Below are 22,276 nucleotides of genomic sequence, written 5' to 3'. Positions count from 1 at the left end.
TTCCTTCCAGTATGACCTCCGTTGCACCCCCTCAAGTTCTGGTGTAAAGAATATCTAGCTTAACCGGTACGCGCTCGTTTCCGGTTTTTCGGTTGCGCAGCCTCTTTTCGCATTTTCCGACAGCTGCTGGTGTTTGAAGAGGAGACTTGTTGCTTGCTGGACACGGCACAGCTAGATTACAGCACTCTAAGGACGGCGACGAGCTGTACGAGGCACAGGGGAGCCACCGACCAGTGCACTGTGGAAGCTGTAAAGAGATCGGGAAAGGGGGGTTTATCTAATCATTACTGACCGCCGATCCAATGTCACCTTGTTCTGATGTTCAGAGTGATATGATTTATAGAACACTGTTTCTCATCGTTTCCGTACGGGAAGAGAAAACAAAAACTGCCAATGGCTTAGACATGGACTAAGTATAACCTTTTTATTGCAAGTTTCGGAAAGTTTTCTCTCTAATCCAGTTTCAAACTGGCAAGCTTCAAGCGTTGTCTCTTCGAGAAGACATCAAAACGTTCAAATCAGTTTCAAAGCCTACTGCTTTCGTAAACACGAAGGTGTTATAGCACAAAATACAACGTCAAGTGCACGTTGTTTACTTTCGCACATGCCTATCAGTATCATGGTTTACTGCACATTTCGGTCCCTTGCAAACGGGCGGCTACTAGTATTGATCGTCTTCAAGCGTAAAATTGATTGAAGGCGGGTTGATTGCGCGGTAAGCAGCTGCAACGAACGAGAGCAATCCGAAAGATGTTACCCGAATTGGTAAGGGTTAAACCAGCACTAGAAATAGGGAACCAGTTGGTGTTTTAATGCAGTTTATTTGAGGTGGGAATATGAACGACGCACTGTCACCATGATACCCAACACCGACCGTACATTGGAGAGCATAACACGATCTCTACATTGACGCGCGACGTCGCGTCGTGAACCGCGACCGGCGTTGTCGCCAGGTATAGAAACAGCGAAACTATCGCCATCTCGCTTTAGCTCCTGTCAAATGTCATATTCGAAACGAAAATAAACCGACTGTTGGATAAAATGTAAGCGAACCGAAACACGAACGGCAAACAAAACGAGAAATATTCATCACGAAACATCGGTTTTTACGTTTTACTCATCACAAATTTAATTCAGTTATAAAACTCCATTCTAACCGATATTTGTACCAAGGTTTTCTTCTGTTGCCGAATCGTAAACAAACTGCATTTCAACAAGAACGAGATGGTGGAGCATAATATCGTCGTTGTATGTTTTAGTTTGATTTCTCAGTGACTTTCAAATGTAGTAGCGCCAAACACTAAACAAATTTCATGGCAATGTCAATGTCAAAATTCAACAAAATGTTATGGGCTGAGTTTGTGCCTCATTATAATACACCTGTTTTCGAGCCCAGGTAAGCATCGTTCAACTGCTTCTGTGTCACTGTTCAACCGTAAGTAAACATTTGACGTCCAAGTAAAATACTGTTGCCTACCTGTGCATGGTCCAAACGTAAATGAATAAAGTTCAAACGCAACGAAACATTTGATGTATTCAAGCTGATACGTTTACATGATAAAGGTTTAACTTCGTTTTGTTGATGTCATTTGCAAAGACCATTAGAATAAAAATAAATATAATTTGTAATTCAGGCACAATGAAATTTTATGATAATCTGTATTCGGCGTAAAACATTCTTGATCTTCGTAAGAAGTTTTACAATTGTTGTAAGTTTTCAAGGATTTCGGGTGCTCCGCAGCTAATTATTTACCATCAGATTTCTCACTCAATGATTGTTTTCGATCTCATCTCACTCAATCTGGGCAATATAAACGAGCAATTGACATCGGAGGCATCAAATGTTTCGTTGCGATTGAACTTTATACATTTACGTTTGGATCATGCACAGATAGGCAACAGTATTTCAGTTGGACGTCAAATGTTTACTTACGGTTGAACAGTGCTACAGAAGCAGTTGAACGATGCTTACCTGGACTTGAAAACGGTGTATATATGTATTTACCCATATTCTACCACCTGTCTCGCGTGATTATACTGCCGAAACTGATCTGCTTTTGCAGCGGGACGTCGCGACCATCCCTACGCACGAATAAAAGTAGCCCAGCTTTGCCAAAATATCGGTTGTTTTCCCGAGCTTTCTAGTGGTATATGAACAGTTTGTTTACGTGATGGAAACCGGCAACAGGTAAAAGTGAAATTGTGAATTAGTACTAAATATAAAGTTAAGAAATTTTATTTTCTTCTGGATCAAGTAAAAATGAATCAAGAAGAACAAAACATATAGTTGGTGATATAAAAACCTTTGTTGAAATTGAGCGAATTGAAGTTTCGCGTCGGGCTGCGCAAGTCGCGATGTCAAAGGCAATTTTCGCGCTGTGTGTAGTGACCTCCTAATAATCTCCACCTCTCACTTTGGCCTCCAGCAATTTCTTGCAGGTCCTTCAGCTGACGATCATTATGATATCCTCATACGGATTCTCGATACGAAACCAAAACGATATCATTCATCTTTCAATAAATCTCGCATTTCTTTACGCTAAACGTCCGCGTTGACTTTCGACAACGAGGCACGGAAGGGCGGGGTACTCACCATCCGATCCACGCCAGTTGATCAGCTTCTGGTTGCGCAGCTCGTCCGTCGTCGGTATGTAGATGATTTGCGTCGACTCGCGCGTCGCCTGCGGTATGGAGTCGATCCGGGCGAGACACTTCAGCGCCAGCTTGCCCTTCAGCTTGCCGAGCCGCTTCTCGTCGATGTAGAAGCGTATCTCGAGCGTCCGGTAGCGCAGCAGAAAGCCATCGTTCTCCACCGTCGTCTCGTGCGGCGGCTGCAGGTAGTCGGAGGGAACCTGGGTGGAAAAAAAAACCCGGGAGGTGTATTAGTTGTTGGAGTGGCGCACGTTTACGGGATATACTGACGTTGCGATCGTTGATGAACCAGTAGAGCCGTGCCGGGGGGCTGGACATATCGGACGAGCAGTTGGCAACGACAAAGTCCCCGAGCGCATAGTTATGCTGGACGCCGTTATGCTGCAGCCCGTTAATGATCGGATCGAACTGTGGATAAACTGTGAGGAGGAGAAAGGGAGAGAGATGAAAAGGCATTAAAAGTAAGCACTCGTAACGCGCTGTAACGCGGACGGGGGGTTGAAGAAGTAATGAATGAACTATCATTAGCAGCACACTTTTCCCGGCAGCAGCAGCGCAGACGGTGGGAAAATCTCAGGAAGAGCAACATGCCTCGGCACTCGGCGATGAGCGAACGAGTGCAAATTGATTACGAATATTAATTAATGGCGCGGAATGTTCGGTGGTTTGAGCTAATGGAACGCAGCGCAGATCAATCAAGTCGTTTGGCTCCGTTGCCTCCCCTTTGCGCTGCAGGGATACGGCGTACCGGCTCCATATCCGCCGACCCGTCTCAGCTGTTCGACCAATTAATCTTTCCCATTTTCCTAATGAACCGGAGGTCGCACAAGGAAGCGGGTGTGGCCTCAGTTGGCCTAACCTAACTTTTTCCCACCTGCGCTTTTCGCAGCCAGCCACCTGGACCGCCGCTTACTTGCGAAGTAATGGGATCGAATTAAGTCGAGCAGTTAGTGGAACACTTTTGATCACGCGTACGTGACGGGGAAAAACCCCCCGGCCGTCGAAGGAAAGCCGCCGATTGCTCCGGCACGTACAGCTCCTCTCGCTTGGAGTGGAGCGGGAATCTGGAATCGCATTCGGACATTCGTGTCCCTCGGCTGCTATCGATCTGCAGCGCACGCGGTGGGGAAGACGCGGGACGGGGACGATTGAGTTACAACTATTAGCGCGCAGAGTCGCGGTAGCTTCCGTTTTCCCAAAGTTCTTTCACCATTTCTTCCCGCCAGAGAAGAAGAGCCAGCATCGTGCGATAAAAGTGCAAATTGATGGCTAATTAATGTTGCTTTTGGCGTAATTAAGAATACGCCGGAAACTTTCTAATTTTTCATAATTATCTCACCCCACCGCCCTGGACGACGAAGACGACGAAGACGGTGGTGCTAGTGGTGGTGGTGGTGGTGATGCTTCCCATCTGCTCGTTCGCTAGTTCTTTCCCTTTCGCGAGGAAAACCCTCTGTTCCGAGCACGCGGCCTTCCGCCGTGTAAGCAGGTCAGAAAACAAGGTACCGCTTTTAGTTCTCCCTCCTCCCCCAAAACCCCACTCCTTTCGAGTGAAGCCCTTCGGTATTTTAAGTATTTTCGGAACCAGCTGCCAGGGAGGGGAGCGATGAAAAGCCCAACACAAAAAGGGGCTCTTTTACCAACAATAGGTTTGTACAAATTTGAATACAAAACAAAACATTTTTACTTTAAAAAAGCTGTGACTTTTATTTATGAAGATAACAATAACGTTTTCATCTGAATTAAATCTTTTGTAATTGAATTCGCTCGCGAGTTATTTTTAATGTTCAACTTTTAAGTTGAAATCAGACACGGAGTTTGATATAAATAATATTAAAAATAGTAATACTTGGCAAAACGAATTTGTTAAAAAAAAAAAGGAGAAAAGTGTAAATTAGCGATAGAGTTTGTAGAAGAAAGTGAAAAGTAATAAAACTAAGCCGTCTAGAACCTAAATAACAAAGATAAATATACACTTATGTTAAAACTATAGATAACAACAGTTGGGTGGAAACGCATAGAAAGAAAGAAAGAATCGGACCGAAAAACTGTTGCGGGACGTAACAAAGGGAGTGAATGGTCTTTTCTGGCGTAAAGGAGTTTCCAATTATGGGAGAAACTTATCTTATCTTAATCTTAACCCCAGGTCATCTAGAACACACTAGAGCATATCAAATCTCTAGACAAATAAACTGTAAAAAGACTGTATTAAGTGTGTTATGACAATTAGTTGCCGCATTTACATGTTAGGGTTCGGAGCTTAGCTATTTAGAGCGAGCTTATCGTTATCAGTCCGTTGTCCTCGCCTCATCAGTAGCTCAGTTTTCTATCGTCGTTAGATTTATGTTAGTGTGTTTAACACGTTGACTGCCAAGCGTTTTAGCACACTTTTTTAGTACCATCTTTTTTAATAAAATTTGTTTATAACATTCAATAATCCGACAGTTTTTGATGGCTAAACAAAAACTTAGCTTCACAAAGAATTGATATTAAATATTCCTATAATTTTTAAGTTACATTTTCATTTATTTGTGGGACAAAAACTTTTTAGAACTAATGACAGCTCACGTGTTTATAGGGAAACTGGAGCGGGAAACCATTTGTAATTTTCTTTGTCAGCTCCTGCTTCAGTAGGATGTTTCAAGGTTCGTCACTTCATGTAATTAGAAAGTAAGCAATTTATTGTTTAAATAAAATAAGTCACGTATGCAAAAAAACACCCACAACGTAACGATATTTCTTCAACAAAGTGCAACCGTTTTTAAGAAATAATATTTGTGAAGTGAAGAACATTTCACTTCCGGCGTCGAAAGATACAAAACTTACACCAAAAGCGACCGACGCAAGAAGCAAAGCGAAGGTAGAAAACACAGGACACGCTACAGCGGGAAGGTGTGTACGCGTAATGAATCTCGTAACAATGACTAATTTTTCTCCCATGAGCCCCACACTTTCCCAAAGGGGGGCCGGCGCCAGGCCGAACCGTGCGAGGTGGAACGTGAAAGTGAACGTGAACGGAAAGTGGGACGTGACTTTGACGAAACTGCGTGCGTGCGTGCGTGCGCTACATGACAAGCGGGCGAACATGGCGCGCATTGATCCATCGGGGTTCATTAGTTTCGCACCGGAACCGGATCCGGCCAATAGGAAATCGGTCGAAATTGATCGGTTCGGTCGGCAGTTTGTTGGTCGAGTTGTGTTCGGAGTATATTTTAAGGCTAGTGATGTTGCTATAACACTCTGTTTACAACTAACTTTGAATAGATTTTTTACGATTCAACCGCACCTAAATAAATCCCACAGCATCGACGTTGCCATACCATTTCGGGGTGAAAAATGTACTGGCCTTTTGCTTTCCCACATTCCTGACATCGGTCCACCCGATGCAAGGATAATTGAATAAACTTATTCCACACGCACAACTATTTGCTCGCAAAAGCATTTGCGTGTGATTTTGTGACTGCGGTTATCTGTTTGTTTTATTTCCCTTTTAGTTTTTGTTTGTTTTAGTTCCCATTCCGTTGCGTGTATATCATTTATTTATTTTACTTTTTCTCTTTGTTTTTCCACTTTCGCTGACAACCGACTGCCAAACCAAACCCACATAATCTTGTACAAACATTTTTGAAGCCGGCGGTAATAGACTGCCATGAGAAAAAAAAGGGTGCGGTATTAAATAGCACCGCGTGTTTGTGTGTCCCTGTGTGTTTCTATCTAGTTGCACAAATATTTACCAAACGAACCAATTACACCTCGCGCAAGTGTCGTGGCTAATTAATTCAAAATCAATTCATATTGGCTAGATAGTTTTCAATATCACTCAGCCGGGTCGTGCAGTTTGCTAATTTGATTTAACCACTTTTTAGCGGAACACAATATTTGCAATTGTAACGCACACTGGTGCGTAAGTGTCGATAATATTTAGGGTTTATTATTTACTAACACATTTGGTACGCTACATCATTGTTGAAACTATCTAGTGCGTGTGTTTAGAAGGCTAATTAATTTGAAAAACAACTTCGCAAATTCAAATGCAACCGTTACTCACCAGCTTGAGGTGGTAAAAATACACAAGTGTTTGTCATCGTACGGCAAGAAACATCTAAGACTGCAACCCTTTTTGGCAGGTGACACGCACCGTTTCCAACACCGTTAACCTGCAAATTACACGCCAAATTTTGCGTGTCTCGAAAATGTCGCATTTTCCAACCCAGGGGCTGGGGGTGGCGGGGAGGAGTGGGTGGAGGAAAAAGTGGCATAAACCACAAAGAAACCCAAATCCTCCTGCACGGAACAAGTTGGAATTGTTTTCTACAACGATAAATCACGTTTACCCGTGAGGGGATTTTCCCTCAAGGAAGGAACAAGGGGTTGAACAAGTGGAAACCCCGGAAGAGTTACCCCTTTGCGGCAGACACAAGCACACACACACACACACACAGGACTGTGTCTGTGGGACTATTGGGACCGGGAAGGACCGCCCTACCGGCGTAATCGAGCCTCGAGAGCCAACGAGCCCGCCTTCGCGAGCCGTCGATGTCGATTCAATCGAGGATTGTATTTCCTTTCGTTCTTCTTACTTCTTTCTTTCTTTTTCTTTTTTTTTTTTTTTTGACATACACCCAAACACCGAAAGCACTTTGCTTCGTGTGGTTTTGGAAGGAAAAGCCCGTGAAAGACGGCGCTGGGGGAAACGCTCGCTTGTCAAAATCGACGGCACGCGGGAGAGACATCGATTCGATCCAACGATATTGCCTCAAAAAGCGACGAGGGAAGAGGCGGTGGGGGGGGGGGGGGGGGGTGGGATTTGGGCTAGGACGGGTGCCAAGCCGACACAAGTGCGGCCCTTCACTTTCTGTTCTCGTGTGCAAAATGTGAACGCGAACGCGATCGACGCATAATCTTTCGGTTTCGAGCGAGGATTTACTTTTCCCTTTTTCTTTCTTTTTTTTTTTTTGAGGGCAAACGAGAAATCGCACCGCTTTCGCTTTCGAACGAACGATCCACCCGAAACATCCCCAAAACACAATAGACGTGTGCGTGCGGTGGTGAATGATACATTGCCCTGGTGGGGGGGGGGGGGGGAGGTTTGTGTTGCCGAACGGTTACAGGGCAAGATTGTATTTTTTTTTCTTTTCTGAGTGACGTTCTTCTTTATCAGCACGCTTGCATCAGCCCATTAGAGGACGCCCCTCGCGTATCGGTGCATGTCGAAAGTGATTAACAGAGGGACAATACTGTAAAAAAAACCAAAAAAGCAAAAAAAAAAACAAAACAACAACAAGCAAGTATTAAATGTCGTAAAACAAAAGACAAACTGAATGGAAAGCGAACGAAAACGAACGATCATTCACCCAGGGCAAGAAGCTCGTTAAAAAAAAAAAAGGGAAAGGAAAACTAGGCGCGAGTAAGAATGGAAAATAAACTGAGAGAATAAAACAAAAAAAACAACAACAACAACAATGGAAGGTGGAAAAAGGAAACACGCAAACACGCACGATTCAATTGTAAGGCTGGCAATTGAATGGACGAGATGAGCAATGAGAAGACCAAATCAAACAATAGCCTCGACAAGACAATGACGTGGCGGAGGGGGAAAACCAGAGAAAGGGAGGGGGGGGGGGGAGGTAAGGAATTGAAATGAAACGATTGGCGTAGCGAAATGAAATTAACCGAGGAAAAAGTGATTTCCTGCCAAATCCAAAATCTGCCTTGTCACCGTAAAGAAACAATAAATTTTCCACTACATTAAGCTTTCGAATGATAAAAGATTCGTTGTGTGTATGTGTGTGTGTGTGTGTGTGTCTGTTAGAGAGGGGAGGAGCTGTGGGTGGTAGGGGGGGGGGGGGGGGGGGGTGGCCTGGATATTTGAAACGGAAAAGACGAAACAGACGGCTGAATAGAGATCCCCTGTAGTGCGAGTCAGCGAAGCACGCAAGACATCTCGCCGCACACACACACACACACACACACACACAGAGAGGGCGAGCTGCCAACAGCGGGCTCGGAGGCTTCGTTTCGGCTCGTTACGTTTGCCGAGGGGTGAGAAGAGGGAGGGGAAGCTCACCAGGAAGCCCCCATTGTGGCCTTAATGTTTCCATGCAGCCATGAAAGGCATGCCGTGGTGTCCTTTTTGCTGGTCTCGTTGCTCTCCCCCCCCCCCCCACCCCTCCCCCCTTTATCCGAGGCTCCTTTGCCTTCTGTTTCTTCTCGGCTTCGTCGCACACCTCCCGCTTCCCTCCCACTCCGCCTTAGGCTAGCAAAACCATAAAGGACAACCATAAAGGCATGACGTTGGGAAAAGAAACGACGCAGAAAAAGATGCTTCTGGGCCCGCACAGGAGCAAACAGATACACAAACAGCGAGAAGGGGGGGGTGGAGTATGCCTCCGGGGTGGCCGAAAAACCGACTGGGGTGCGGAGCGGGGGGGGAGGGGGGAGGAAAATTCGCTCCCAACAAGCTGACAGTCGTGAGAATGCAGGAAATCTGGTTCAATCTGGTCGCTGCTTCTCTGGTGAGGGGGGGGGGGGGGGGGGGGGGGGGTCACGAGAATGTGATAATAATAATCAAATCTCATCCTGCCTGTCATCCCCTCCCCCCCCCTTCAAACTTTCTTCTCCTTCTGATGGGGGGGATTTTCCCGGGGCTCAAACCGTTCGCCGTTCGGAGGATCATCGTCAAATGCTAAAAAGCCTTTGCTCTTTTATTCAACAACCGTCAGACATGCGGCGTCCACCACTCGACGAGCCTTCCCCCCCATCACATTCATCACCCTCTCTCTCTCTCCAAAGCACACACACACCGGGGGGAAAAAAGAAGTTTGGCAGCAATCGATGGCTATCGTTCGGAAGGCTTTCGCCCTGTCGATTTTTGTTCGGTCTGAAATGTGCCTTCGACGTCGTCGTGTGTATGTGTGGTGGTGGTGGTGGTGGAATAATTCGAAGATTTAAAATTATATCGTCCCCTCCCCCACCCCAACGGGAAGGGGGGGGGGGGGGGGTTTCCGTGGCGTGCCAACGAAGCAAACAAAAATAAAAATCCTTCCTTTGTGTCGACTGGTTCCGAAGGTTTTTTGTTCACCACTCCTTCTGTTTATTTCTCTTTGTCCCGCACGCTGGAACTCGCATTTTCTTCCCCCCCCTTGATGGTCTTTAATGTTACTTTATTTGTTGCCTTCCTCCCCCCTCACCGACAACAAGATTTCCTTTACCCGGTGTATGTATCGTGACGTAAAGCATATTTTCCATATTTATACTGCATCCGCTTCGTTTATGATGTTGCGTTTTCCATCTTTTCCATCTTAATCTACCTGCTGCTACGTTTTCTGTCTTTCATTTTTTTCCCCTTTTTGGTTTGTTTGGTTCTTGTTGTTTTTTCTCCGTCTTTTTTATTTGTTTTTTATTGTTATTCGCTACGAATAAGGTAGTGGAAACATCGTTATGCGGGAGGATGGGCTGCATACAGGCCTTTTTTCTTGGTTCTCGCTTTTCATACACACACACACACACATAGAGAAACACACACTGCAGCTGGGTGTGCCTAAGTGCACGGAAAAATGGCACCATATCTCCTCAGAGACCTCAGAGCGAGCAAGCAAAAAAAAAAAACACAAAAACAGGTGCAACAACGGAAGAAGACGGACAGAAATCGAATAAAATCGAATCGAGCACCAATTGGAGTCCTTTATTTGAAGAGGCGGGCATTGCATCTTCGGTGCATTTCCATTTTTGATCGAATTAAAAGCGAGGGCCCTCTTTCGGGGAGGAGACGGGGAAAACGGGAGGAAAAAAACGGGGCACACACACACACACACGGGAAGAGAGACTGCTGCCTAAGTTGGTTGCCAAAACACTACGGCGGCTCGCTGGAGTGGCTCGTTAGTGCAGGCCAACGATCAAAGAGCACTCGAAATTGGTTGCGCTCGCCTCTGGCGCCCGTTATTGGCCGAGTGCTTTCCCCTAAATGGGGTGGGGGGGGGGGGGCATTTTCCGAGCAGTTTGCCCGGTCCGAGCTCCGAGTGCAATTACTCAAACCGCGAAGCCCCCGAAGAAACGCTGGGAGCAACATAGTTTTGAAGTGCTTTCGTTTTTCCTCGTGAACAACGGGAAGCTGAGGCAACGAAAAAAAAAAACCCCCCCACTGGACACACCTAAGACGACGTGGTTGGTGTTACCTGGACGCCGAAAAGGAAAGGACCCGGCTCGCGGTTTCGCTGGAAAACAATTATTTTCATTATGCGACCCGCGCCCGAGAATCGTTCCCGCGCGGGCGAACAAAAGCGGGCGTAGGCCCTCACCGTCGTCGTTAAAAAAAAACCCGCTAGGTAGTTCGTGTCGTTGAATAGATGAATGGATTTTCCGGTGTTCCCTTTTTTGTGGGAAAATTACAGCAAAAAAAAAAAACCAAACTAAACCCAAGCAACTCCCCGCGCATCGCGAAGACACGTGCGGATGATGAGCTTTTCTTCCTTTTCGCTTTTCTCTCCGAAAAGTCCACCCCCCCCCCCACCCCCTTTTGCCGAAAGACATCGCGAAGACGCGAGCCGTGAATTCCGGGAAATTTCTCTCATTTATGCACGAACGCGGAAAATCACGCCGCCCTGCCCGATGTAACACGCTCGGCGAAAAAGGACGGGCGAGGCGGTGGGGGGAGGGGAATACTTCCTTCGTATCATTTTTCAATAATTAATGTGCTACCGCGGCACACTAATACCAGCGCCGTTTGCCGTTGCGCTGGGGAAAACGGAGAACGCCAAGCGACCTACACCTACAGACTCATGCCGAAACGAATTAATTTCCCTAAGCTGGCATAACACTCGCACAAACGCCGAATGCGCCATGTGTCTTTCGCCTTTGTCTGCCGCCCTTTTTGTGCGTTTGCGAACAATGTATTTTCCGGGAAGCATAACGAGGGGCACGGAAACGAAAACGGAGAAACACAACGATAAGGAAAGACTAAGTCAACTCGTCATGTACAGCACGATTGTTTTCCATTTTGTACTCCACAATACGCGACAAAATTGTTTCCCAACATTGTAAATGCTGCTTCCATTTAGCATAACTCTATTGTCGGCTGAGAAGCTGTAATCAAATCGATCAAATTTACTGTGCTTTGATTTCATTTCACTTCAACTCGGAATTAATTCCCGTGCACACTCAGTTGCATACTTTTAGGAGTAACTTTTTTTTGATAGCCAGCTGTCATGCGTTCTGAAAAGTTTTTGACCCATAAATAAATGAAAATGCAACATAAATACGGTAGTTATATTCAAAACTAATTAACTTAGTTAGTGGGAAGTTAACCCTTTGCTTGGCCAGTCGAAAACCAGTGGTTTAACAAATGTTGTACACACCGTGGGCAGAGGTATTTTGCTACACGAGATTTGCGCCTAGAGATATGCAATCAACAGTGCACAAAAAAATTGTACTAAAAATCTATGGTAAAAACGCTTAGCAATCGGTGTGGAAAATTGGAAAATGTTTAATATTGGTAAAATAAGCAAACATTTTTAATGTGTGGATTGAAAGCACTCGGTTTGATGGATTGTAAACAAAACTTGATTGAAAATATTCACACTACAAATAAAGTTTCGATGTTGTAAAAACAAACGTAACAGTCCATCACCGGTAGGGATCGTGCAGAGTTATTTCGTGGAAATCGAGGCACATTATGAATAATTACTCCCCAAGCATCAATGCTGCGGACGTTACATGCCGCTGCATTAAACCGAGTACAACCGAGCGACTATGTTGTTTTGACTTTCACCGAAACGGTATCAATGAGTCCTGACGTTTCGTGGAACGCTCGAATGTTGGGCTTTAGCCAGGCCGATTGTCGACCGAAAACCCCACATTTCCCACCGGGCACTTCCGGTGTGAGTGTCCCCTCCCCTCCCCTCCTTCCGCATCCGTGGCACGCTCGGGTTCGTAAAATATCTTCACAAAATGAAATGGATTCTAGTGTTATTGCAGATAGTATTATCGGATTTGGGACTCCATTAGAAAACTGTACACTTGAGCTAATCCGTGCTGAAGCGTTTCCGGGCCGCTCCCCCGCTCCCTACCGCTCTTTTACCGCTCCCTTGCTTTCCCGGGCTGCGGCTGAAATTACCTGCCCAAGTATGCATTAGAGCAGGGATTACAGAGCCCAGTCCCAACGCTCCCCGAGCGCCTGTAAATAGTACCGAGGAGCGCCGGGGCGGCACCGGCGTTTGCCGCATCGGAATGAGAAACTGGTTCAACACATGTCAATAGGGCGATAATCTATTGCTTTGCTGGGATTTGGGAAGGGATTTTGTGGCCCGAAGGCCGTCGCCCGCTTGCCGGGAGCCGTTTGTCGAAAAGGGCAGGGCGAAGGAGAGAAGGAGCGTATGCCTGCGAGCAGGTACCTGTCAGTACCGAGTGGGCGAGTCCGACGTAATCGAATAACCGTTTGGCCCCTTTCTCCGCTCTCGACTTAGCGAGGCGCAAAGTGCTTCACTTTAAACCTTTCGCCGGGCGCTGCAACATTGTTATCATCGCCTATCCCGTTTGCCGCTCCGAAATCGTGCCAAACGCAAAAATGGTCACTCACCGGCCACCGTCATGTTGCCGACGCCGTGGGCCAGCTTAAACTCCGGTGCGTCGCCCGATACCTCGCAGCTGTACGAGCCGCCGGAGCGAATGTTCAGCTGGTGCAGCTGGATGGTGCACAGGAACTGGTTGCAGATCTGCTCCGTGGAGTTCCGGTCCACCGTCACACCGTCGACCTCGAAGTAAATCAGACTCCTTGGCATCATCGGTGAGTAGCTGGGGGAAAGTAAAAGGCAACAGTTAGTAACAAGGCTCATGGTAGTAACGTAAAATTATTATTTTATCTTTCATAAGCAGTTATGCATGTTTAACACGTTGACTGCCAAGCGTTTTTAGCACACTTTTTTAGAACAATCTTTTTTCATTTAATTTGTTTATAACATTTATTAAACCAACAATTTTTTAAGGCTATGCTAAACCTTAGCTTCCCACAGAATTGATATAAAATATTACTATAATTTTTGTGTTCCATTTTCATTTATTCCTAGGTCGAAAAGTTTTTAGAACTGAGTTTTGCTGTCACCCACTTTTGGGTGACATGGCAGTCAACGTGTTAACACGTTCCGTACCAAGCGTTTTAGCACAATTTTTAGTACAATTTTTTAAATTACAATTTGTTTATAATATTTGTTAAACCGATTGTTTTCGAAGGCCAAGCAAAAACTTAGCTTCCCAAAAATTTATATAAAATACTATAATAATTTTTATGTTGCATTTTCATTTATTTATGGGTTAAAAACTTTTTTGTACTAAAACTGCTGTCACCAATATTTGGGTGACGCGGTACGGAACGTGTTAATGTTGTATAACACACTTTAAGTTCAGTTCAATGTTTCTTTGCATCATGCAAGAGATTCATGAATCTTTCAATGAGAGATTCATGAGTCCCAAAGATTCATTAATGTTGAAATACAGACAAGTAATGCCGGCAAAATGGGAAGAGATAGATTATGTTTTTTTTTTACGCTTGACCCACACCAATGCAAGAATCATGAAGATTCCTGAAAGATTCATGAAGGTTCATTAAGGCTTCGAAAAAGTCATTAATGTTTCAAGATTCAAATCCCAAAAGATTAATGAATCAATCTGAATGAATCTTAGGTGAAAGACTCATTTGATTGAATCTTGCCTAAAGATTCTTAAGGCACAACACTAATGTTAAAGTCGACGTTCTATTATTCTAACTCTATTTCCTTCCTTCGTCATTAGATGTTGACTTAATTTGACGCGAAAGGTTTGCAATTTACTTTGTTTTATCGTTTCTTATTGCTTTTGTGACTCAAAATAAGAAAAATGACTTGAAATGACCCTTAAAAATGGTTACCATCAAGTCACACCTGCCATCAAATAAGGTAAAACATTTGAAACGATACTACGGATGTTGTTGAAACATGCACAAAACGTACGAAACCCGGAGCCCGCCCGTTGCTACTCACCGGAAAAACTCCCGCCCGTCCTTGTACCATTTGACCGAGTTGAGCTTGTGCGTGCCCATGTCGTAGCTGCAGGTGAGTGTGACGGTTTCCCGCACGTCCACCACCTCCGGCACCGAGATTTCCTTCAGCTGCAGGCACCGGGCGTTGCTGAGCACTGGAAAGAAGAAAGCAAACACTGGCGTCACTCCGGCTGTGCAGTTACTTTAAAAGCGCTATCGATCGTTGTTTGTGCGATGGAAAAAAACAAAAACAAGGTAACTTTAAGGAAAAAACAGTACTTTAATCAAGTGGAAGACATTGCAAACCAATCGGTAAAGTATTTAGAACAATATTCAAATTCACTTCACTACAAATGTTTAAGAAGAGAACAAAACCAGATTAAAAAAGAATTAAAAACAATCCAAACACTCTTTGACATTTGGTAAAATAAATCTTATTGCAGTTATGGTTTGATCTTTTTCCAACCAATAGAATTCAAAGCTTTCCATTCTACTCTAATCTCTTATTTGTTTTTGTTTATTAAATCAAACACAAACGATAACAAAGTTTGATTTTGCTAAAGTTTTTTAAAAGGATACATAAATACAATATCCTGTTCTTGTCACAATTTTGCGTTCAAAAGCATTACAAATGCTTTGCTCGGTACTCAGCTCGAATTAATTCGTTCGGAAACGAAATCCTAAAATATATTTCAGTTGATAATTAAAAGATAACAGTGGAACGAGTCGAAAGAAGGAAAGAAATTCATGCGTGGTTGACGTTTGTAGGCGACCAACAATAATGCTCAAAAATCGAACGCAAACTTCGCGTGCAACAGACTGGAAAACATTAATCCAATTTGCCCCAAGTGTGTGTGTGTGTGTGTGTTTGTCTGTGTCCGTTGAACCCATCATTTCGGATCGTCCAATGGTATTGAAAATGGACAGCATTATTTCCCCCACCACCACCGTCAGCCCCTGTGTCCACTGTTGCTCAATAGAAAGCGGAGTTTTTACAGCTTTGATTTTTCGTCTTCCACTCTTGGTTTTGGGTTTTACTGCACAGACGTGGTTTCCATCTACTTCACCTCTTACGGGGGGGAGGAGGGGAGGGAGCTGTCATTCGGGTCACCGAGCGAGGACGCAGCAGAACATAGAGCGCCGCCACTGTCTGTATGTCCCTCCCGCCTTTGCCGGTCCCACCAAAAAAACCAATGCCATTAACATTCGATTTTCGGGCAGTGAATTTGCAATTTGCAATGCCAATGCAATACATCGCGCGCCCGCTGGCGGCGAGAGGCATCGCCTTCGGAATATTTCGATGCAGATTGGGTACGTGTGTGTGTGTGTGTGTGTTTTGGGGGAAAGAAATAAGTAAACAAAACAACCTCCCACGAATCGGCGCTTCGAGTTGGACGAGGTCAGCACTCCAACGGTAAAGGGGCAAACGGTGCCGAGGTAGGGGAGGTGGGGTGAGGGGAGGATGGTGGGGTTCGGGTAAAACAAAAGGAGCACGGACGGAGGGCGGTGTCGGACGTTCGGAGTGTCAGCTAGTACAAACGACTGGGCGCCTCCATTCGCGTTCGACAAAAGAGCGTGTGTTCGGGGGGGCAGCGCGGCGACCCGTAGGGTGCATTTAAAATTTGAACAAAACTAGAACCTCTAAACTCCACCGACCCCGGCCCCCGTTGCCCTTGCAACCCGCCCCCAACAGCCGGAACGATCGTCGGGAAAAGCGTTTTGTTCCGTGTGGCGTTTTCGGAGTGGCTTCCGTTGTCGGCAGCGGGGCCATCCCTCGCCAGGGTCGGCCAATCGTACCGACGGCACCATCAATCATCACCGCACTTGGCTGGTGTGATCATTTTGTCGACACTCCGCCGCCACCACGCCCGGCTTGCCCGTTCCGATGGACAACTTTAAATATATATATATCGACAGGGCGATCCTTTTTTTCGCAGGAAGAAAGGAGGAGGAGGGATACAGAAGAGGCAGAGGAAGGGGGTTAAAATGCCATCACAATTCCCTCACAAACATCCCGACCACTCGGGCACGCTGGGGTCTCGAACGGAGAGCGAGAGAGAGAGGGGGCGATTTCGCACATCGGAATGTGAACCGCCGCACTCTTTTTTTTTTTTTTGAGGAGAGGGTGACAAAATGGCCCACCTCGTTCTTCACTTTGCTGCTAGTTTTGACCGAACTCCACTCCAGCCTTTCGCAAATTGAGTGCCGATAGTGTTTTTCTACTTTCATTATTATTGAAATAAGAGAAACTTTCATTGAGTGGAAATAAGAGAAACGCAAAAATCTAATCCTTTCTCACGACCCCAGAGTTGTCTCTTGATTCTAAATTAAATGCATTCCAACTTCGGCAATAAATAAGACAGTTCTTAAACATTTAATATGGGTTTTGCAACAATTTATTGTTTTGTAATGTATAAGATTAGCCCTTAAGTTTTAAAAGATCGACCTAAGAGAAATCAAATGAGATAATAACTATTAGGAATGTAGTAAATGGAAGACATAATTAACACGGTAGAATTATTTAAATGAAGTTGTAATTCAGAAACTGTTTAAGGTAAATTTTATATTTTTTTTTATAGAAATTTTAAAAGCAAAAAAGGAAAACAGTTTTAGCAAAAACAAAACATTATAACAATAGATTAACATATTTATCCTATAAAAACACTAACATAAAACACATTTCTAAACCAAAAAGACTTTCCCACCGTCTTCCTTTCCGGCGTGAAAACGTGTGTGACTGATATCTTTTAAGCAAAGGCAGTTGTGATGCGCACCCCTCATGCGTTCCTCCCGTTCCCAGCGTGTGCGAAGGCCCCGGATGGCTTTCTCCGAAGGGGAAAAGCGCGACGCATTTTTTCTACCTGCCCGTTTCCACGTAATGCCACCATAACCGGTACGCCAGCGACACCGGCACACCGTGTCGGGCAAATAAAAGATTAGTGTGGCTTTTTGGCGCTAGTGGGAGAGGGGTTGGGAGGGGGGGGAGGGATGCGAAATGAGCGAACGCAACGCGGATTTGATTCAAGCCACGCGCGCGCTCCGACGACATTGCGGCCAGGACTGGTGTCTCTGACAGTCGACCCGTCCCCCGTTCGGGGTGGGGACGGGTTTCTTTCCCTTATTTTTTTTTTTTTTGTTGCAATTTTGTCAGCTATCTATATTCGTGTGTTTCTCTTTCCCCCCCTACACGAGACTGACTCGTACGCTCGGCGAGCTATTTTTACTAATTGCGACAGGAAAATAAAACTGTCACTCAGTAATTTGTCAGCATGATTTATGGCACGAAGGTTAGTGTGTGTGTGTGCCCGTGCGTCACCCCTCAACGAGGGGGGGGGGGGGGGGGGGAGGTTTAGGAAAAAAACGCAGTGTACAGCGTTCGGCAGATAACGACCGCAGAGGAAGTGGAAAAACCCTCCGGTTGGAGCGGTTTGGCACGAGGAAAACGGAACTGAAAAATATGGGAAAAACTAGAAACTAAAATTGAACAAGCGAGCGCAGTGTAGGGATGGCGGAAGAGAGGGAGAAACATTTAAAAAAAAAAAAAAGGATCATCCTCCGAGCCGGGTTCAAAACAGAGGGAAGAAAGAATGAAAAAAGGCAATAACCACAAAAAGGCTGCTAATGGTCGGATTGAACGGCGGGAGTGAGGGGATGGGACATGGGGGAGCTGTGTGTAGCTCCAGGACCTTTCGGAGAGTTTGCAGTGAGTGTGCCCGACACCGTTCGCCCGCCATTTTCCTCTCACGGAAGCGTCGCTCAAGTGTGGCATAAAGAAAACCGAGCTCGTCGACAAGAAGTGGTCGCGCAAAATAGCACCAAACGGTTGATGAGTGCGTTGCCGGAAAAGTATGGAGAGGGGGAGGGGAGGGGGGGGGGGTAGTCATACCGGGTGCCACCGCTGAGGGGTCCGCTTCCGGGGGCAGCCAAGTGTAGATCGATTATCTTTTCCACTTTACCAACCGAACGGCCGTAAGGGGAGACATTTCACACCGAGAGTGGGTCCTCAACTCTCTCACACACACACACACACACACACACACACACACGCGCGCGGAAGCGGTTGTAATCAAACAAGCTGGGGGTTTGTCACGCAAATGCCAACAGTACCAAATCCCCGAACAGTGACGATGAAAAACTTTACACAATCGACAGAGGAGAGATGCTAACAGCTCGGTTAATTAATTTGCTGGAACTATCATCAGTTATTACAGCAAAACATTGTACCGCAAATAGTTCACTATAAACGTACTTTCATAATGAGTTATTCGATTGACACGAAATCAAATCATGCGGTTTGTTTATAACGAAAACATATCAATCGGTTCCATTGGTAGGGAAAATCCCACGCTTCTTTACCACTTATTCTAATTAACAACCATTGTAGGATACACGTTTCCCTGTTCACAAATTGGTTTTCATGCAAATAAACCATTTCATACAAATAAAATTGTTTTTTTTTTTAATCATACAAATAAACTGTTTAAATTTCCATTCAACTGAAATTTGGTTTACTATTATTTGGTTCACTATTAACACGTTGAGTACCAAGCGTTTTCAGCACAATCTTTTTAATTAAAATTTGTTTATAATACTTGTTAAACCGATGGTTTTCGAAGGCCAAGCAAAAAAGTAGCTTCCCACATAATTTATTTTTAATATTACTATACTTTTTATGTACCATTTTCATTTCTTTATGGGTCGCAATCTTTTTAGAACTAGTTGCTGCTGTCACCCACTTTTGCCCGGGAAGTTTACTGCTTACGCGATCATATTTTGATTGAAGTTTTGTTTACAAACTGATTGATGTAATTGAAAATGCAGCAAAAGCGTAAGTCGGTTGCAAAACACACATAAAAATCAAAGAGCATAAAATGAACAAACGATAAAAGAATAAAATACAGGCAGCAGACATAAATAAATATAAATGCAACATGAAAATTATAGTAATACTTTATATCAATTCTTTGGGAAGCTAAGTTTTTGCTTAGCCTTCAAAAATCGTTGGTTTAATAAATATTATAAACAAATTATATTAAAAAAGATTGTTCTAAAAATGTGTGCTAAAAACGCTTGGCAGTTAACGTGTTAAATTCAGATCGTCGATATCAACCCCTCCGAAGCAAACTAAACACATAGAAGATGTTTAGGGATAAGAAGTGAATCGCTTACAAATAGCTACACTGTACGCCCGACAAGGTTGCAAACCTATAAACCCATTGTTGATATTATTATGACCGGTTCACAACTGGAGCCACCTGAGGCCATCTTCTGGACAGATTAGGTGTCATGTGTCTGTGTCGGTGTGTTGGAGTGGAGATAGTTTTGATTTAGGGCCGTCACGACGCCGACGAGCAGGGGGACCTGCCCGAGGGGTCGACGTCAGATGCTAACGTAAAATCAACAGCAGATCCCGCAGCTGTCACGAACCTCCGGGGCAGGTTAAGCTGCCGATGCTTGCACAACCGCAGCCCTGGTGCGAGCACGGGCGGCGTCTTGGGCCAGTTGTTTGTCGGGTTCGCATTCAAAGCTCCACGGCGGAGCTCTCCAAGTGGCAAGGTGCAACGTCAATATCAATCCAATCAGTTATTTCCAATCAATCACTTGTCGTACCAGCCGTGGGGGAGGGTTTCGATTGGGAGATAAACGGCAAGCGGCCACTGCCTTGTGGAGGACGAGGCACGGCATATGTGTGGTGCTGTGAGGCTTACCTTGCAGCAAGAGAACGACTGTGGCGAGGTTAACCTTCAGGTGCGCCATCCTGTCGAGTGCGGGTAGGAATCCCATCGCGCACGACGAAGTCCTACGAGCGGGCAAACAGTGTTGGGGACGGAGCTATAACCCGCAGCAAACCTCTGGTCGATTCGTCGCTTATACGGCACGTTGAGCACAGGCACAACAGCGGTCTCTATAGCCGGACGACACAGTCGAAACGGGATACGCGCGCGGAGTCTCGGTCGTTGTTTTCACTTCATCAAACGGTAATCAACACTATAGTGGAGCCAGCACACACCACCCACACTCACACCCGAGTTGGCCAGCCCAAGCTCATGAAAGTAATATCCCTTCCGGGCGTTCCACCAAACACCTACACTCTACACACTCACTCCCTACACTCACTCGCTACGGTAATGTGCATCTTATTGCCATTGTTGGGTAGTTGTTCGGTATTTGTGGCTATGTGTTCTTTTTACTGCTCGACTGCGGGGACGGGAAAGAAAAAGAAATCTCGCTGGTAATCGAGGGTTCTGAAGAGGCAAAATCCCAGGAAAAAAAACCCCCACCGGCCAGGAACCGAGGAATGGTGTAAACTACGAGTTGATGCTATAAGTAGACACCACGAAAAATAACCAACAAATAAAAAACATCAAGTAGGTGTGGCGAGTGGGGGGAGACGGAAATAAACGGTGGCCTATATATAAGGGATTAGCAACGCTTGTCTTACGGCCGAGATACAGCACCGAACCGCCACACTTCCCGGGGCATAATCATTATCCGTAACGGAAACACTAATCTTTTGCGGTCGACGAAACGGATATCACCAACATCAGGCCGGGCAAAAAGGCTAGGAGCAGGGCTCTTCGGTGACCTTTTGTGAACCTCTCGAAGTGTTTCCGGAAGGCAAACACACACACACCTCCAACTCCAGCCGGGTTTTTGGGGAAGGGGAAGTTTCGCATAATCCAGCGCCGTTATCGTAATTAGTATCAAAAACCTAGCAGTGAAAGTGGGCTGGAGCTATTTTGAGGGGCCCATTCTGGAACTGCTCCAACAGTTTGCCTGCCCTTTTAAAACACTGGTAGAGTACGCCGTAGACGAAGCGTTTGTTCGTTGCTAAGGTCGCACCATTAAGCTGCAGCTGCAGCTGCAAATGGGAAGACTTATCTGTCGCATATGCTGGGGACCCAGGGGACCCAGCACAGAGTTCACCAGCATCCAAGCAACAGCAAAACCGCAGTCCGGTTGCATAGCAGGTTCCTCAGGTTCCAAACCGCCTGTGAACTCCTGAACCAGGAACCGGTCCAAACACGGAGCCAAAAATTAAAACCTAACCCCTCCCCTGAAGTGGCGCTTCTTCAGCATTCCGTCTCAGGTGACCTTGCCTGGAACCGGAACATTAGGCACACAATTCTGCAGGAAAAACCTTAGGTTTCACCGACGCGAACAGTTGAACCGCATGCCCGTTTGCTGTTGATAGTTGTTGACTCGACGGCGCAGCGAGCTTTCGCCCGGCTGCAGCTCGATGACGGTGTGACGGTGTCGGGGTATCCAGCTCGCGTAGGGGACGATTGTATCTCGCACGACCAGTTGTGGGACCAACTCCCAGAACACCAGCTCAGCCCCGACGTTGCCCGCTGGACGCCCGTCCGGAAGGAAATGTTGGTAAATGCGAAAAAGTGGCCGGATGCTTGAACTGCGGGATTTATGTGTGTTTTTCGGTGGGGATGAGACGCTCCAGAAGCTTTTCCTTTCTTTTTTTTTGTTTCGTCCATTGTTATCCCATTGTATATCTATCGCACGGCCAGCATCTGCGTCGCCCTACTTATACATCCTCAGCATAGTCCTCGGCTAGCGCCTGCCATAATGTCACTGACAGCGACATTCATTGCGTAGCGTCGG

At 45.7% G+C, this 22,276-nt stretch overlaps 1 protein-coding gene across 1 annotated transcript; it reads right to left on the bottom strand.

Annotated features, from left to right (window-relative positions):
* Positions 1 to 600: 600 nt before the first annotated feature.
* On the bottom strand, positions 601 to 20,463 carry LOC131290910 (uncharacterized). The gene is made up of 6 exons (XM_058320097.1): positions 20,368 to 20,463; positions 14,661 to 14,814; positions 13,226 to 13,440; positions 2,923 to 3,071; positions 2,594 to 2,852; positions 601 to 723 (listed from the first exon to the last, which is right to left on the bottom strand). The coding sequence occupies exons 1-6, from the start codon at positions 20,441 to 20,443 to the stop codon at positions 662 to 664; spliced, it is 915 nt and encodes a 304-aa protein (XP_058176080.1). The 5' UTR covers positions 20,444 to 20,463; the 3' UTR covers positions 601 to 661.
* Positions 20,464 to 22,276: the final 1,813 nt, after the last annotated feature.

Source organism: Anopheles ziemanni, chromosome X (genome assembly GCF_943734765.1).
Source record: "Anopheles ziemanni chromosome X, idAnoZiCoDA_A2_x.2, whole genome shotgun sequence".
Taxonomy (NCBI): domain Eukaryota; kingdom Metazoa; phylum Arthropoda; class Insecta; order Diptera; family Culicidae; genus Anopheles; species Anopheles ziemanni.
Note: the sequence above shows the minus strand (reverse complement) of the source record. Positions and strands in the feature narration are given on the sequence as shown.